Source organism: Gossypium hirsutum, chromosome A06 (assembly GCF_007990345.1).
Source record: "Gossypium hirsutum isolate 1008001.06 chromosome A06, Gossypium_hirsutum_v2.1, whole genome shotgun sequence".
NCBI lineage: Eukaryota > Viridiplantae > Streptophyta > Magnoliopsida > Malvales > Malvaceae > Gossypium > Gossypium hirsutum.
The window spans coordinates 28,983,902-29,002,156 of NC_053429.1; the positions used below are offsets into that span (position 1 = coordinate 28,983,902).

General features: G+C 33.8%; 1 protein-coding gene and 1 long non-coding RNA gene across 3 annotated transcripts; one reads left to right on the plus strand and one right to left on the minus strand.

Moving 5' to 3' along the window:
• The first annotated feature begins 778 nt into the window (after positions 1–778).
• On the plus strand, positions 779–4,620 carry LOC121230462 (uncharacterized). The gene is made up of 2 exons (XR_005928516.1): positions 779–1,117; positions 1,369–4,620. It is a non-coding gene; the product is annotated as an uncharacterized lncRNA (long non-coding RNA).
• Positions 4,621–7,137: 2,517 nt separating this feature from the next.
• LOC107962827 (cytokinin riboside 5'-monophosphate phosphoribohydrolase LOG8) lies at positions 7,138–9,650 on the minus strand. Of its 2 annotated transcripts, none has more exons than XM_016899359.2 (7): positions 9,352–9,650; positions 8,709–8,806; positions 8,527–8,557; positions 8,143–8,281; positions 7,956–8,026; positions 7,724–7,867; positions 7,138–7,437 (listed from the first exon to the last, which is right to left on the minus strand). In XM_016899359.2, the coding sequence occupies exons 1-7, from the start codon at positions 9,463–9,465 to the stop codon at positions 7,345–7,347; spliced, it is 690 nt and encodes a 229-aa protein (XP_016754848.1). In that variant the 5' UTR covers positions 9,466–9,650; the 3' UTR covers positions 7,138–7,344. The 2 variants fall into 2 exon arrangements, with proteins under 2 accessions (XP_016754848.1, XP_016754849.1); XM_016899360.2 differs by having other exon boundaries at positions 7,203–7,437; positions 8,143–8,242.
• Between the last annotated feature and the right edge of the window lie 8,605 nt (positions 9,651–18,255).

Below are 18,255 nucleotides of genomic sequence, written 5' to 3' on the forward strand. Positions count from 1 at the left end.
AGCAATGGAATGCGACCACTCAGCGAACCCTTCAGGATATAGTTCGCCAGTTAATGGTGATTTCTGCACAGTTGGGAGCTACGGCAACTACTTCTTGTGATGGTGAAGATATAAGGGAAATCATGGCTAACCAAGGCAAGACAAAGATGATAGCTGAATCTGATGTCGTATTTCCCTTCTCACCAAAACCAGTTCAAGTAGAGTTACCCCTATTTAATGGGACAGACCCAGAACAGTGGCTAGCATCCACGAACGATTTCTTTGAGTTTTACAGCATTGAGGACCACCATCGAGTAACCATGAAATCCTTCAAAATGGAAGGAACTGCCAAGAAATGGTTTCATTGGATATAACAACAATGTCAACTGGCGGGTTAACACTGTTAACTGGCGGGTTAACATTGTTTGGTCTGAAAAATTCGACGGCAGTTCGTAGTGATGAAAACTGAACCGCCGAAAAGGCAGCTTTCTAAGCTTATCTAAACAACAACGATGGAAGATTATCAAACACGTTTGAAGACCTTGCCTTGTGTACAACCAACCTATATGATGAATTTCTTATACAGTATTTTGTGTCGGGCTCTATTCAGATATAAAAAATAAAGTCCTGGGCTATCGATCCAATTCTATGAACGAAGTACTTGCTCTGGCCCAATTTCATGAAGCCAAATTCAACAAGACACCAAAATCATTGGGTCGGGTACCGAGTCTAAAACTACCACCTCTATTATTAACACCCATCACGTTTCCTATTGGGCCTAAAGCACAACCCGGACGCCCACCTCCATCAGACCATCACACGATCTCTCCTAACCCTATACAACCTCGCAAGATTTTTGCTGTTGAAGCTCAAGCATGACGAGAGAGATTTGTGTTATTACTGTGATGTTAAATTCATTTTGGGTCATAAATGTAAGGATCCTCAGTTATTTCTGTTGGATGACGAACTTGGGGATAAGCACCTAGTTCCGGTGAAAAGGACGATGGCGAATAAGGGCAACAAACTAGAGGTTTCCGACGACACCGTGCGAGAATAATCTTTGGTCTCCTTCAATGCCCTTGCGAGCTGCTTAACTCCTAATACCCTTCGTGTTACAGGGGAGATTCAAAACCGTCAGGTATGTATTTTGATTGACGGTAGTAGTACACATAACTTTATACAGTCCCAAGTATCGAAACATTTAGGTTTGACGGTGATGGAAACGTCGTTATAGGGTTTTGATAGGTAACAAAAACAAGTTACAGAATGAGGGTTGTGTGCATGATCTTAAACTACGAGTTCAGGGTACTGAATTGATGATAGACTTCTATGTGCTACCATTAGAAGGTACTGAAATGGTTTTATGGGTTACTTGGATGGCCATTCTAGGGTTGGTAACTATGGATTTTTCTACGCTCCGATTTCAATTTCCTCAAGGGAAAAAGGAACATTACTGGAAAGGGGAAACAGGGTTGGCACATCAACCAATACAAATGCAATCCTTACAGCATTTGAAAGACACTAAAGCAGTAGCTGCGTATTATTCTTTGCAAATCAATACAGGACCAAAGATGGAAGGCACAATCGAACCAGATGTTATGAGAAATCTATTGGCTAAGTTCAAAATGGTTTTTGTTGCTCCACAAGGTTTACCCTATGTTAGAGAAACCGACCATGCTATCCATCTACAACCTATTAGAAAAAAAGTTAATGTCAGGCCATACAGATATCTCTATTTTCAAAAAGGGGAATTCAAATGTCAAGTTCAACACATGTTAGACCATCAATTGATTAGAAAAGAGTAATAGTCCATTTTCTTATCCGGTGTAAAGAAGAAGAATGGAACATAGTGGTTTTGCATTGACTACCATACCTTAAACGCAGTCACCATTAAGGATAAATTTTTAATTCCCACTACCGATGAGCTTTTTGAAGAATTGGGTAATTCTCACTTCTTCTACAAATTGGATTTACTTATCGGATATCATCAGATTCGGGTCAAGGTTGACGATATCCCAAAAACAACGTTTCGAACACATGAAGGACATTACGAGTTCCTCGTCATACCGTTTGGGTTAATCAATACGCCATCCACTTTTCAAACAACAATGAACGATCTCTTCCGACCATTTTTACGTAAGTTTGTTTTAATTTTTCTGGATGACATTCTTGTTTATAGTTGGAATTGGCAGGAACACCTAGAACATGTATGACAAGTGCTACAAAAGTTGCAAGAGAATGGTTTTGTCGCAAAGCGCATCAAGTGTACATTCAGACGGACCACGATTGAATATCTGGGTCATATAGTCTCAAGATAAGGATTGGCAATAAATCTCAAAAAGGTTGAAGCAATCCGAGCTTGGCCGATACCTACTACGATCAAGGACGTGTGGGGGGTTTTTAGGTATTGCATCATACTATCGCAATTTTATTAAGGGATTTGCCATCATTGCAGCTCCCATATCTGATTTTCTTCGTAAAGGCCAATCATTTGAATAGACTGAAGTGGCTCAATGTGCCATGGAACACTTGAAATCACGTCTTTGCTCTACTCCAGTGCTTGGACTGCCATAGTTCGATAAAGAATTTCAAGTTGAAACCGATGCTTCTGGAATAGGGAAAGGAGCGATTTTAACTCAGGAGGGTAAACCATTAGCCTATTTTAGCTAGAAGCTTAGTCCACGAATGTAAGGTGCCGAGAAATGTTTTCCATTACCCAAGTAGTGGGGAAGTGGTGTCAGTATCTTGTAGGTCGTAAATTTATCATCATCACCGATTAGCGGTCGCTGAGGGAATTGAAGCAGCAAACTATACAAACTCTGGAACAACAACGATGGTTGTTGAAATTAACCAGGTACGATTTCAAGATCTGTTATCGACCGAGGAAACTCAACAATGCTGCCGACACATTATCTAAGGAAATCGAAGCATTTTTCATGACTTTTTCTTGACCACTGTTTGGTATCATTGATGATTTATGTGTAGCAAGTCAACAAGATGCCGATATTTCGAACATTCGAGCTAGTATTCGAGAGGGACAGACCAATTTTTCTGGGGTATGAAGAGCAGGATAGTTTGATATTGGTGCGAGGGAGAATTTTGGTACCTTAGAAAGCTGCACTGAAATCACTATTGTTACGAGAATCTTATAGTTCGATAATGGGCGGACATGCTGGTATTACACGTACCTTTCAGAGATTAGCTGCAAACTTTTATTGGAAAGGTATGCAGAAAGAGGTTCGATAGTTTGTCACTGAATGCCAAGTTTGCCAACGAATGAAAAGTGATAGCTTGGCCCCGGCGGGACTTCTTCAACCCCTTCCCATTCCCAACCAGGTATTTGTGGGCTTGCCGAAATCTAAGGGGAAGGAGACTATCTTGGTAGTTGTCGACCTGCTTACTAAGTACGGACATTTTTTTGCACTTCCGAAGCACTTCGATAGTAAATATATAGCCAAGGTCATGGTACAAGAGATTGTGAAACTTCATGGGATACTGAGAACAATTGTCAGTGATAGAGATCAGATTTTTTTTTTAGTGAAATATGGACCGAAATAGCCAAGCTGCAAGGAACCAAGCTATGTTTAAGTTCAACTTGCCACCCACAAACTGATGGGCAAACCGAAGCTTTGAATTGGTGCCTAGATATGTATCTTCGTTGTAAGGCAGACGATGATTCGAGCATGTGGGAACAATACTTGGCATGGATGAAGTACTGGTACAGTACAGCCTATCAGACATCAGTTGAGATGACCCCTTTTCGAGCTTTGTATGGACGTGACCCTCCCACCATCCTCAACTACTTAGAGGGCAGTTATTGCAATGCTTAGGTAAATCATGATTTGCAAGAACGTAATGCGTTGCTTCGGGTATTGAAAGGCAATTTAGTTCAAGCGCAAGGATGTATGAAAAATCAAGCGGACAAGCGTCGACGCGAACTAGAACTCGAGGAAGGTAGCTGGGATTTGTGCATTTACAACCCTATTGACAACTGTCGTTACGTCTAAGGAGACATCAGAAACTTGGACAACGATTCTTTGGCCCTTATCAAATTCTAAAACACATTGGTCCTGTGGCTTACAAGCTGGAATTACTTGATTCCACCTGTATACATCTCATATTTCATGTGTCCTAGCTCAAACCGTGTAAGGGTCAACCTCTTCAACAAATCACTCATGTGCCTTTGATGATGGAGGATTTTCTTCAGCCTGTACATACTGAGAAACTTAAGGACAAGGTCCTTTCAGGAAAGGGTAATGTCAAGGAAAGAGCTTAAATAGCAGAAGCAGGGAATGAGGATGTAACCACGAGAAGAGCTAGCAATCAAGAAATGGTCACCAAGGGAAAATGAGAATTACGTAGAAGCTTGAGAGAAAGAAAGGCACCCCAGACCTTAACCAATTTTGTTTGCTTCTAAGGATCCTAAAGATTAAGAATATAAATAATAGAACATGTACAAAGTAAAATCTATCTGTGTTCTTTGAATATTTTCCCAACTTCTTAACCTACTGTCTATTCTCTTTTCTATTTCTTTTTCTGGTTACTGACATATAACATTGTCCATGACCCAGATGTTACTTTTATAAGATAGAAGAAGAAAAATGAATTTGATTTGGCCAAGCAGGACATTAACATGTTTCACTTTATGTCCCGATATCATCTTTAACATAGTCCAATTTGTTCTTATTTAGTGTTCATTGTCAGAAAATTTGTCTTCAAAAATTAAAAGGGTCACTTTCATGTCATTTTTACATGGTTGTACCAACTATTGCTGCATACTTGAGTCCCTCTTGAATAATTTATAAAATAATCTTTTTACATGTATCCATTTTTTTCTCTATTTTCTAAAATTTGATGGGGTTATTTATGATTTGATTGAATTGAATCAAGTTTAAATTCGATTTAATCAAATAAAGCTTTGAATTTGAGTTAAAAATGATGTACTAGACAAAATGATAAATGGTGATTTAATATCTCAAATTCACCCACCATTACAGTATAGAAAGAATAGTGAAAATCCTTTTCTTTTTGTAACTAGTATGTGCAACGACCTGAAATAAATTCTGCTAATATCATCCCAACTCACCAACAAAAGAACAATATTAAGTTAGACTAAAAGCATTTTTCCTTCATTGCTGTATTTATAAGCATTTCATATGCTATTCCCTTGCAAAGACAAGTCCTTTTCAAAAACCCACTATCCATGAACCTCCCTTGGAAGACTAAAAAACCTTTTCTGATATGTAAGTACTACTTTCAATCTTGAGGCTGATAGTATACTATGACCCCGGACTGAAATAACTTTCTTTCTCCTAATTTTTTTCACCAAAAGAAGGGAAAAAGTACTGAAAATAAGGCTCAAGTATTTCCTTTTATAATGGCTTCAAGCAAATATGATCTCAAAGGAATCCAAAAATATTTGTTGCAAGTTTACTACTAGCTAAAACTTAAAAAAAAAAGAAAAAGAAAAAAAGATGAAGATGTTAAGAATAAGAAGAAATGGTAAGCTTTTAGAATTGAAAGTATCATTTTCTCAACTTAAAAACACCTTTTTTTTCTTTAATGGAAGGAATATATTTGTGAAACAATCAACTCAGAAGTCAGAAATGAGAGGACAATAATGAAACACTATGTCTGAGGAGGAAAACAACACCCGATTCTAAGAGTTGAAAAAAGGTGTAAAATTGAAAGGCGGGTCCCCATAGTCCTTCCATGGTCAACAGTGAGGATGAAGGGGACCCTCCATAGTCCTTATATTTGGGTAGAAAATAGTGATGGGATACCTCTGTAATCGCTCATGGTATGTCTAGTAAACAGTTGGTAGCTTTTGGGCAGTTGCAGCGAACCATTTAAGATCAGGCAATGGAGAAAAGATGGCCCCTAGCCCTAGGGCAACCAACACAAGAGGGGACTTTGTATACCAGCCACCATTAGTGAATGTTCAATAAGGAAAAACAATAAACCCATTTATCGGGAATCAAACCAGGCAGCCATGGACCACGCCATGCCATGAAGTGGCATTACTACCAATGGAAAATAGGCTGGCCTGTTTCGTTTCCCTGTTCTTGATATGACAGACAACAGCACAACATGTACCCCCCAAAAGTAGTGTAGTACAGTACTAACAGGAATTAATGGATACATTAATTATGAAGATGCATAGCAGGTTTTAGGACCTCCCGACCCCCCCCCGGCGAGAAATCCATGTGAGGCAAATTTCGCAAAAATATTTCTGAAGAAAATTGTGCTCAGTTAAGGAAATCATAGCTTGCTATACCACAAGTGGAGGGGGTAGATAATGGTAGTGGAAGCATGGAGTTTCATCATGACCAGACTTTCAGTTATTTTCTTTTACAACATTCAACCATCCTATCCTAAGAGTTGCAATACGTTTCACATAGCCATTGGGCAGGAAATGATAATAATAATGAAAAGAATGATGGGGTTTTTAAGGCATTTTTTTTTCACTACTTTTGATGGCATCAACTTAGGATTGTTGGCAATGGAATATCATTCAAAGACTTGCAGAATTATCACTGTCAAAGTTATGCAGAAGCAAATGTTCCACTTTTGGCCCCACATAAGGAATTAACCAAAACCAAATATCACCTTAAATTTATTAGAAAGTGGAAATATAAAAGGTGGGAACTGAGAGGGAATGATTGTTTCAGCACTAATCTCTAGGAATAACTCTCTTTAGAGATTAGACCTAAAGGTGACCCAAGGGTCAGGGCCATGTGGTCCAATGGCATGTCATTTTCATAGCCAAATATTGTTAAAAGATGTATGAATCAGCTGTCAACAAGCAACTTTACCCTAAGCCCCCATTCCCATCACTCAGTAAATGTGAAAATGGTTTCCCTCTCCTTGAAGAAATGCCCTTATAAAGCCGGATTTTGCCTTTAAATACCTACAACTATCAACCAAGATACCCTGTCAGTTTTTTAACGTTAACTCAATTTTTGTAGCTTGGGATTCTTTAACTTTACTGCTAAATTAATAAGATGTCCCCAGCCTACGGCACCTTATCCACCAAAGATAAGGCAGAGAGGGGCCATCTCACCATACCATAGAAGATTCTGAATGAACTTTTTTGCATTGCAAAGCACTTTTGTCTTCAATATGTAGTAATTAGTAATAGAAACAGCTTAATAGGAGTAGAGAAAACATTTATGGCAACTTAGTTGGCCATAAATCAATGCATATCTGTAAAACAGCTAAGCTGATTTTAATAGGATCAAATCCCTTTTTTATGGTGATAAAAGTACACTGGTAAACGACCAACATGTGGTCCATCCAAAGAGAGTTGTCTATGATTATGATTCACATCAGGAATCAAAGAGGTAGAAACCTACCAACAAAGCTTCATTGCGCATTTAGTTGATTGGGATAATCACCAAGTTGCTCCATCTGCCAGCTTTCTTGAGGAGCCACATGTTCATGGCAAGGTGTGTATTGCTGCAAATTTTAACTTTAAATTTTAGATCATTGTTATCCAAAGGCCTGGGTTGGTTAATTAATCCAAGGCCTCATTTGGTTGGTTAATGTAATGACAATTGACAACGTAAGGCTTCCGGAATGGTTCTTTGAAAGTTTTGAACTGCTGAGATTGGCAGGCTAGCCATTTCTTTGATAAGATATCTCTTAGTTTCTTTGTTTAAGTGAATTTTCTCACCCAAGGTACAAAATCTAACCAACTAACCGCATGATACAGAAAAGAAAAAGTATAGATTAAAGTTCATACCTCCATCTTCACCATGAGTTCTTTGGCTGTTGGAGCAGAGACAATTATATGCCTAGCACTTGGCTTGATGAATCCCTCTTTAACCCCGTTGTCAAATAAAGCAAGCAAATTATTGTAGTAACCATCAACATTTAGCAAACCAACCTGCATCAAGCATAATTGCGCATTTTACATATTAATAAATATTAACATAGCAAGCTGAATTCTTCGATCTTGAAGAACGATTCCTTACAGTTTTCTTATGTATTCCAAGCTGGGACCATGTTATCATCTCCAACAACTCTTCCATAGTTCCATATCCACCTACAACACCAAATTTTAATGTTGGAACTAGCTATATTTTTCAAAAACATGACTCTGTCACCAAAATTTCCCTTTTCTATTCTCTACTATAGCAACAAAGGCCAAGGTACTTTTACCAGGAAGAGCAACAAAGGCGTCGGATTCTCGGGCCATTGCAGCTTTGCGCTCATGCATGTCTAAAACGGTTCTTACTTCCCCAACTGTTTCTCCTGATATCTGTCTTTTCCAGAAACTATGCATTAACAGCCAACCTATCTTTGTAGTAAGGAAAGAAACAATTGACATTAAAGATATTCCCGATAATACAAAGTCTTTCACCAATGAGCAACATCAAGTATTAGTAATTTACCAATTGCCAAATCTAGTGAGGAAAGCAGAAAACCATATTAGCATTTTCGAAGAAAGACTAATTAAAATGATATTAAACATGACACTTTCACTCAATATTCAATAACCAATGTGTGTGTGTATATATATATATATGAATGCAGGTCAGATACCTCAAGAGGCATGAGAGCTTTTGGAATTATCCTGCATGTAAACAACAATTATTTACTTAGTAATACACCTAATGTGAAACAAGAAGGAAGCCGCCTGCAACTTGGAAAAGGTTCTGCAGAGAGAGAGAAAAGAAAAAAAAAACCATTAAACATAGGCCCTTTAATGCAAGTTTCTTACATACCCAAGAACATGACAGCCTCCATCATATACTGTCTTGGATATCAAACCCATCAACCCAACACTTCCCCCTCCATACACCAAGTCTATCTTCCTCTTAACCTGTGCTCAAAACAGCCACACATAAGCAAAAGCAGAAGTCCACAAGTTGTTGGAAAAAAAAACAATTTAGGCATAGAAGTCAAGCTAAAGAAAGCTAGAAAAGACCCATTTTTTGAAATAACTCACTTGCATCAAAAACCTAAATTTCAAGTCATGGATATTCATATTACTCAATACTCACGTATAGTAAAAAAAGAGCAAATACCCTGTCAGCAAGAAAACAACCTTTGATGGTCAACAGTGCCATGACAGCAAACAGAGCAAACCACAATCAGTACATGAAACACCAAATGTACAACTCCACCATCATAGAATTTTAAAAAAATCAGTAAAAAAATCTCATCTTTCTCACTATAAACTAACACCCAATAATCTAAAACAACAAACCCAGTTTCCAGAAAAAGACAAACACCCACCTACCACCACCCCAAGACATATACTAAACCATTAAAAAGATCATCTTTTGAAAACCAAAAACACAAACTTTTAGTATATAAATTTTCAAACTAATGAGATAGTGTTGAAGGTAAAAGAAAAAAGCAAACCAGTTCATTGCCCAATTCAAGAGCAGCATCGCTGAAGACTTGCCTATGTCCAGAGTTGCTTCCACAGAAAACACACAACCTTTTGAACTTGCTTCTGGCTTTCTCGTCTTCCATTAAACGATATGTGATGAACTCTCTTTGTATATCGGTTTTTGTTTTTATTCAAATTCTCAAATCATTGAGTTTTTACTAAAGCAAACAAAAAGCAATAGCCTTTCCCTTCGAAGGGATATAAATTGTCCTGCTGACACTATAAACTTTCTGAGAAGAAAGAACACAATTAATTATTAATTTTATTATATATGAGAAATTATGGAATAGTTTAGACTTTACAAATAGGTTAAAAGAGTAACGACACCTATGAATACGTGAGTTTTTTCTGTTCTTTTTTAATTTTATTCGTGAAATTAAAAATTTTAAGATCATTTCATAAAATATTTTCTTTCAATATTTCTTTTTAAAATAGTCAATTTAATTTAAAATATGTGATAATATTTTAATTTAAAATTACAAAAAATATATCATATATAAAACTTCAAATTATGATTTTGGTCATTAGATCATATTCAATTTGAGGATATAGTTTATGCACTTTTAATAAGTAATGTCTTAATACCATTAAAAAAATTTGTAATTGACTTATGCAATTTTTAGAAAAGTCCAATTCATGAGGCTAAGCTGATACTTTTAAATTGACAATTTAGTTGAAAACAATTACTTTAATAATAATAATTTCATCATTTAGATGACGTAAAATATTTCTACTTTTATAATTCTTTTTAAAATTCCACTTCAGTCTAATAATGTACTCTTTTTTTTTTTGGAGTTTGAACAGGTGATTGAGTGTAGTGCGATGAATTTAACTTATTTTTTATCTTATATTACAGTATTATTATAATATCTAATCTTAATGCTATCGTAAGTAACCGTCCATCCAAACCCGCAATAATATTATTAATAATTTTTACTATGACATGATAATAATAAATTGTAATAATAGTAGAAAGATTGAATTATATTAAATTAAAATATATGGATTGAATATTGAGATTAGGTATATCAAAAGGATCAAAGTATAATTTCACCTATATAAATTATAAAAGAAATAATTTAACCTATATAAATTATAAAAGAAACACGAAAGGTAATTTTAAGAGGACATAATTACCAAAAGAGGACGGATAATCGATCATGGGTTGGGTTATCCGTCCAGACTCGAAGGTTCGTCTAAAAAGTGAAAGGGTTTGGGCAAAAATGTAGATTTGAAAAATAGGCTTAGACAAAAAATAAGATCCATTTTCTAAACTTGTAGGACCTCGTGAAAATTTTTTTGGCCCGAGTCTAGCCCAAATCACATGCATATATTTTTTAATGTATTTTCAATTTATTGGGAAATATTTATTTTAATATTTTTAGTGTATTTGATGTAATATATTTTTTAAAATTTTTTATATAAAAAAACTAATCTAAAAAAATTATCATGGGTGGGTAGGATCGGACTAGGGTTTAGCATTTTTAATCTAGATTGGACTTAAGCAAAATTCTAGGCTAATTTTTCGGGTCAGGCCAAGCCATGACCTAGAAAATGGACCTAAAATTCTACATTGACCTAGCCCATAATCAGATCTAACAATAGTTCGTTCAGATAGAATGATTCAATTTTAAATTATTCAAATTAATATTAATTTAATAATATTTTAAAATAAAATATTTTGTATAATTGTGGATAAATAAAATTTATTATTTAAGAATTAGAAGGAGAAACCTAAATTCATAGTTTGTTATTTCGTTGTTTTGTAACATTTTTGCTTTTGTTTTATTATTGTTTATGAGAATTGGGGAATTTATTAAATTTATGGTTTAACCAAAATTTTATTTTTGATTTTTTATATATTTTAATTTTACTATGCACACTTTTTTTTAAATTTTAAGATTGTACATATTTTATATGTTATTAGTAATAATCTGTTTTAAACCAAACGTTTCATATTAATACTCTTTGTATATTCTTCGATGTTTTTGCATGCAAAGTAAAATAGAAATAAATATTAGATCATTGGTTATCTAACGTTTAACTCATACTAAGCGGTATCACGTAGATGAATCATAATATGGAAAGACAGATTGTATTAGTAGATGAATCAAAACATGTCATTAGTCTAATTGGAAATGAGCAAACCGAGTTAGAGTCTAATATGTCGTTTATCAAGTCCAATTTTGGAGATACTTCGTCTTGAGCATCAAAGCAGACGACTATTAGAAAATAGAGACATAGATGTGACTGACTGGACTGATAGTATATCGAACATGATCCAAGTAGAATAGATCTTAGATACGTTTATGTTTTTATTTACTTGTGACATTCATAATGTGACATACATTAATCTTGAGTGGATGATAGACTATATATGCGTGAATCATATACTTTGATGTAAGTAATTAACTTTTCATGAGGAAGATGTAATGCTTATTGCAAGATAAAATAGGATCACCTTGGAAGAACATATTTATCTTAAAGAGATTAAAGATATCTTATGAGGGTAATATACTTATGCTAAGGTTATTGGACAGGCATTGATTGAGTAACTTTCATAATGATATGTAGTTAGTGAGAGCTCAATCACGATACTATAATGGAATGACTTCGTGACTAAATAATATTATAATTAATAGGTGAAAAGCTGGAACTTAATTATAAATTATATAAGCCCTAATTATATATGTCCAATTGGCCCCTCTACTAGCTCATTGAAACTAGAAATTAATTGGATGTAAAATGAAATGAACATAAATGAATGGAAATGATAAAGTTAGAGAAATGGGTTGCATTCACATATGAATATGTTTTCTCATCAAGTGTAGAAATGAATTGAGAATTAATTTAAGGTTTTTGAATTATTATTTAATTAATTGTAATTAAATAATTAAATTTCAAAAATGGAATTAAACTAATTAGTCATTGTGAATCCATTGAAAATGGAAATTAAATGTATTTCCTCTAGGTTCTTTTACAATAAAGTTGCCATGATATTAACAAAATTAGAATTGGATTGAAAAAAAATTTTAATTGGGAAATTAATTTAGTTAATTTGATTAATTAAATTAATTAAATAATATATTTTATAAAATAGAAAACAAGTATTATGTTGGGTTAAATTATAAAGTGTCGGGTCAAAAGTCTAGGAAACATATATATAATTGGACCAATACATGAGAAGCCTAAAATGTAACAACCTAAATTTCAGTGGTGTCGGGAACAGCGATTCGAGATCACTAAATCTGATGAGTAAGTTTGAAAATTTAGTAGATTGATATTAATGAGTCAAGTGTGAATTTAGAAATATTTTTGAATTAGAGAATTATGTGAATTTAAAAGAATTTATTAGGTCAAATGGGTCAAACACAAGGTATCGAGACCTTGAACCTATAAACTGAGCCATAATATTTTAGAAATATTTATGGTGTGTTATTGAGCTAGTATTAAAGTTTTGTTGGAAAATTTTAACTTTTTGATAGTTAATTAATTAGTAAGGACTAAATTGTAAAATATGTAAAACTTGCAAAAGTGATTAAATAGCTTAAGTGTCTAATAAGGAAGGATTTAAAAGGAATTAGACCCCAAATCATTTGGGCTGGACCGTAGGGGTATAGAAATGGACAAGAAAACAATGTGAACTAAGGACAAAATGGTAATTTGGTTAAAATTAAATATAAAACAAGTGACTAAATTGAAAAATCTAGAAATCTATTCATAATTCATCAGCTGAAATGCCATAGAAGGTCTCAAAAAAGTTGGTTTTTCATATTTGTTCATCATGTGAGTTCAATTCTTGCTTTTTATTTGAAATTTTTATGTTTTTGTGACTTTTACAATTAGGTCCAACTATTGAATTCATTAGTTTTTTATTTTATGGGTGAAATCAAAAGTTTCCATGGATAATATCTGTCTATTTATGATGAATTATCATGGATTTGAAGCTTTAAATTAATTATATGATGAATTTATTAAGCGATTTTAGTAGGAATTGACTTTTAGGACCTAATTGTGAAAAAGTTCATAATTATTATTTGATGTTGAAATTATGATTACCAAATAATATATAGTAGTTTATAATGATGGAATAAAGTGTTAGTTTATAAAAATTAGCTCAATAGGTGGGTTAATTGAGTAGGGACTAAATTGTAAAAATTGTAAATTTTAGGGTAAAAGTGTAATTTTAAAAATTGAACGGCATAAATTGTGAAGTGAATTAGAAGTGAAATGAATGCTAATAAATGGAAAAATTCTATATTATAGATCAAGAATCCAAAGATGAATGTGGAAAGGAGAAAATTGCTGATTAGTACCTGAATTGCTATAACTTCAATGATATTAGCTAGGTAAGTTCATATGGTTGAACTCTTATGATTAATTGTTAATGTATAAATGATATAATTTTTTATTTATATAAATTTGCTATTGGATTATGAAAATTGTGATAATGTGAAAGTCGAAGTGGAAATTCAAATTAAGGGAAAAACATAATTGAGTATGTTCAATCAGTGATCAGTGACGAATTGACGGATAAGACCATGGTGTTAAATCATGGAAAATTTTGTAATGTAAGAGCATAGTGGAGCTATGTCATAGTGTGAAAGACTATAACTGAGAAATGGCACCGTGAAAGTGAACGTAAGACCATGATTAAATCATGGCAGTTATATAAGTGTGTGCAAGTGTAAGACCATAGCTAAGCTATGGCAAAGTGATAAAGTGTGCAATCATGGGGAGACCATGATAGAAAATGTGCAAGATCAAAGTGAAATGAAGCATCAAGTGAACAACATATTCAATTCCGTAAGACATTTCCTAAATTTGATAAGAAATGGTAAGTGATAAATGAATTAAAGTGATAGAAATTAATTAGTTCTAATATTGAGCTCAATCAAGTGAATTAATCTTTTGAGACTGCGATTGGCAGGAAATATTAATGAAATGTTCTGTTATTATTTTGAAAATATATCATGTTTGGTAAGATTTACTTTAAACCTATAAACTTACTAAGCTTTTATAAGCTTACCTGTGTGTGTCGATGTCTTTTGTAGATTGAAGTGAATTTGGAAGATCGGATCATCACAACGAGGCACACGATCCAGATCATCTCCAGTAGACCTTGTTATGTATTTAGAGGTTTATATGGCATGTATAGGAATTAAAAGAGTTAAATTTTGAAACAAGGTTATGAATGATACATAAATATATGTGTTATGCTTATAAGAACTAGTAGTTTATAATAATTAATGAATGAAGTTAAAATAGTGAATTTATGCAATTTGAATTCTGTGATTGCTTATAATAGTTATAAAACTTGATTTTGGCTTGAATTGGTTGTTTGGTTGAGATATATTATTATATGAAAGTGTTTAGTGTAGGTTGGTTGTGTAAGGGTGAGAAAAATGGCCTTAAAATGGCCTATTTTCGTCCACACAGGTAGACACACGGGCGTGTGTCTACACACGGCCTATCCCATGGGCATGTGTTTTGGCCGTGTGTCCCTTGCACCTTAAAAATGAGAAACAGAATGCTCAGAATTGAGCACATGAGTAGAGACACGGGTGTGTGTCTCAGCCGTGTGGGTTACACGGCCTTGAACATGGGCGTGCTACATGGCCGTGTGAAAACTGCACCTAATTTATGAAAATTAAATTAACAACACAGCCTAGCACATGGGCGTGTGATTTGGCCGTATGACCTAAATTTCTTCATTCCTTATAAGTCAGAGAGTTACACGGGTTAGGAACACGGTCGTGTGAACTACACAGCCTAATCACAAGGGTGAGCCTCTAGACCACACGGGCGTATGGGCATTGTATATAACGAAAATTTTGTAAATTCGCAAAAAATTCTTAGGGTTTCCAATTTAGTCTCGAATTGTTTCTACTATTCATATTGGGCTTCGAAGGTCCATTTAAAGGACTATATGATTATTATTGAATGTGAATAGTAATTTTTGGTTTGATTTATCTGTAAACTCTGGCAATACTCTATAACCCTGTTCCGGCGACGGATACTATTTAGGGGTGTTACATAAAATTCCTTATATAATATGAGAAGAGCGGCAACCCTAGTGTATTTATCTAGGGTGTGTTGCCCACTCCTATTCTACTTAAAGTATAATTGTCTTTTCTAAATAAATATTATTTGTCCAGTCTTATTCAACCAGGATTCTCTTATCTCTCTATAAATAGATGACACTGGTAGAGCTATTTACATAAGTTTTTATACACAAGTTTTCAATTTTGTTATTGTAACATCCCCAAAACTTCATTTGTCGAAAACAATATGAGATAGATTTTTAGTGAAATAAGATATAAAAAAAAGTAAAGGATAAGGGATGTTAGAGAAAAATGAAATAAGTAGTATGTTGTAAAATATTAATTTGAGTTAAGGACTAAATCGTAAAAATATGAAAAGTTTAGTGGTCTAAGTGTAAATATTTAAAATGTGAGGGGTTAAAGTATAAATTGGAAAAGTTGAATGGCCAATAGTGCAAATATCTTAAGGGTGGAAGGATTTAGAAAATAAGGAAAATGGATGAATAAGGACCAAATTGAACAAATAAAGAAAAGAGAATGACTAATTTGTAAATTTTACCCAAAAATTACATGAAAAGGATGAAATTGTAGAGAAAGTACAAGGGTAAAATAGTCATTTTCTAAATAACATAATTATAAGAAAATATTTTAGCTATGGAAAAATTTGGGCCATTGGATTAAATTGAAAAGGAAGAAGAAATTATGACCATTGGATTTAAATCATTAAACTTAGATTATTTTATTAATTAATAATATTTTATTAAATATATTTTTATAGAAAAATGGAAAACAATCTTCAATTCTCCATGCTTCAACCATCCAACACCAATATAACTAGGAGAGGAGTTTTGTTTTTTTATGCAATTTAGTCCATTGTCAAGAAATCTCACTATTTCACCCAAAATTCTTAAAAATTTTCATAGACATCAAAGAGGAAAGATGAAGCAGAGACCCTAAAAAGTATATTCATCAATTTAGAAGCAAGAAAAGAGAAGGATAGTGAGGAAGATAAGAAATTAATGGAAGTGAGGAAAAAGGGAAGAAACTCTTGACAAGAAAAAAAAGAGGTAAGTTTTCATACAAACTATACTTGTATTCAATAAATTAAATTAAATGTGTTGTGAATAAAATGTATAAAAAGCATATTTTAATCTAAATTCTTGAAATAGAAAGTATGTAATGAAGCATGACATGTAAAAACTTGAAATACTTAGCTTTTTGTAGGAGAGTACTTCTTATTTTGACTAAAATTTATTTTGGCTTTTCTTCTCCTAGTTAAACTCTGTTTTTAGTTTCCCACTTAAACTCTAATTAACCTAAAGTTGTTTTAGTCATATATGTTCAGCCTACAAATAGACCTTAGTTACTTTAGGTTTTACATAAAAAAATATTTAGAATGAGAGAATTTTGTTCTTTGTTTCAAAGGGTTTTTCTTGTAGGACTTTGGGTTTTTCTTTTAATTCTCTCCATCTTTTATACTCTCCTTTATTATAGTGAAATATCATTTTCCCGTGATTTTTTATCCTCTATTGAGGAGTTTTTCCACGTAAAATTTGTGTGTTCGATCTTTTCGATTCTTATTTTTTTTCACTTTGTTCATTGTTTAATCAGGTTTATCCCCTACAAAATGGTATCCGAGCTAGTTCGATTTCCATAGTCAACCTATTTAAAGATGGAAATGTCAAGGTTCGATCCTAAAAAGTTCAAAGGAATTGCAAATTTCAGTTTGTGGCAAGTTTGAATGACGAAAATATTGGTTCAGAACGGTCTGAAAAAGATCGTTACAAGGAAGAAGCTCAGAGATATGGGTCAGTAGAATGGGAAGAATCGATGAAAATGCTCTATCCACTATTCAATTATGCCTCATGAATAATGTGTTACAGGAGGTTCTGAAGGAGAAATCAACGTATGCGTTGTGGAAGAAATTGAACGCCTTATATATGAAGAAATATTTGGCCAACAGGTTAGTGTTAAAACAATATCTCTACACGTTCAGAATGGTCGAAGGTGAGTCCATTAGGACTCATATTAGTGAGTTTGTTACCCTTCTTAATGACTTAAAGAATTTTGAAGCAGAGATTAGTGATGAGGTTCAAGCTATGTTGTTGTTATGCTCTTTGCCCTCTTCTTATAATACTTTTAGGGAAACTCTGATTTATGAGAGAGATTGTGACAGCCCAAAATTGACCCTAGTCGGGAAGTGGTTTCGGGACCACAAAACCGAGTCATAAAAATAATTGATTTCCATATTCTATGCTTATTATGTGTGTACATGAGTATGTGGAAGTTTCATTCTCCAATTTTGCCAATTGCATGAGAAATTATTAAATAGGGATTGATATGAGACATGGTGAAAATATGATAGGCTAATTTAAAATGGTCTATTAATGCATGTTGTGAAAATGATGGGTTTGCATGTCAAATTACCCAAAATTTGAGCTAGTGGTTGGCCATGCTATGGGTGGAAACATGTTGGGAACATGTTGGCCTAGTGAGGTATGTAGGAAAAAAATAAAATAAGGGGCATGGGCATAAAATAATGAAAAGGAGTATGATGAATACAAAAAAAAAATGTGTGTAGTTGTTTCCCCCCCCATTGCCGTGAGCTAAAGAAAAGAAAGGAGAAAATTTTTGTTCATCCTTTCTCATCTTCATTTAGCCGAAACTAGAAAGAAAAAAAACAAAGAAAAAAAATGCTCATCCTTTGGTTCATCCTTGGCCAAAAATTTTAAGGAGGAAGGAAGAAGAAAGGTTGAAGAGGTTCGGCCATGCATGTAGCTAGGCTAAGGTATGTTTGATGATGTTCCATGAGATGCATGCATGTTTTAG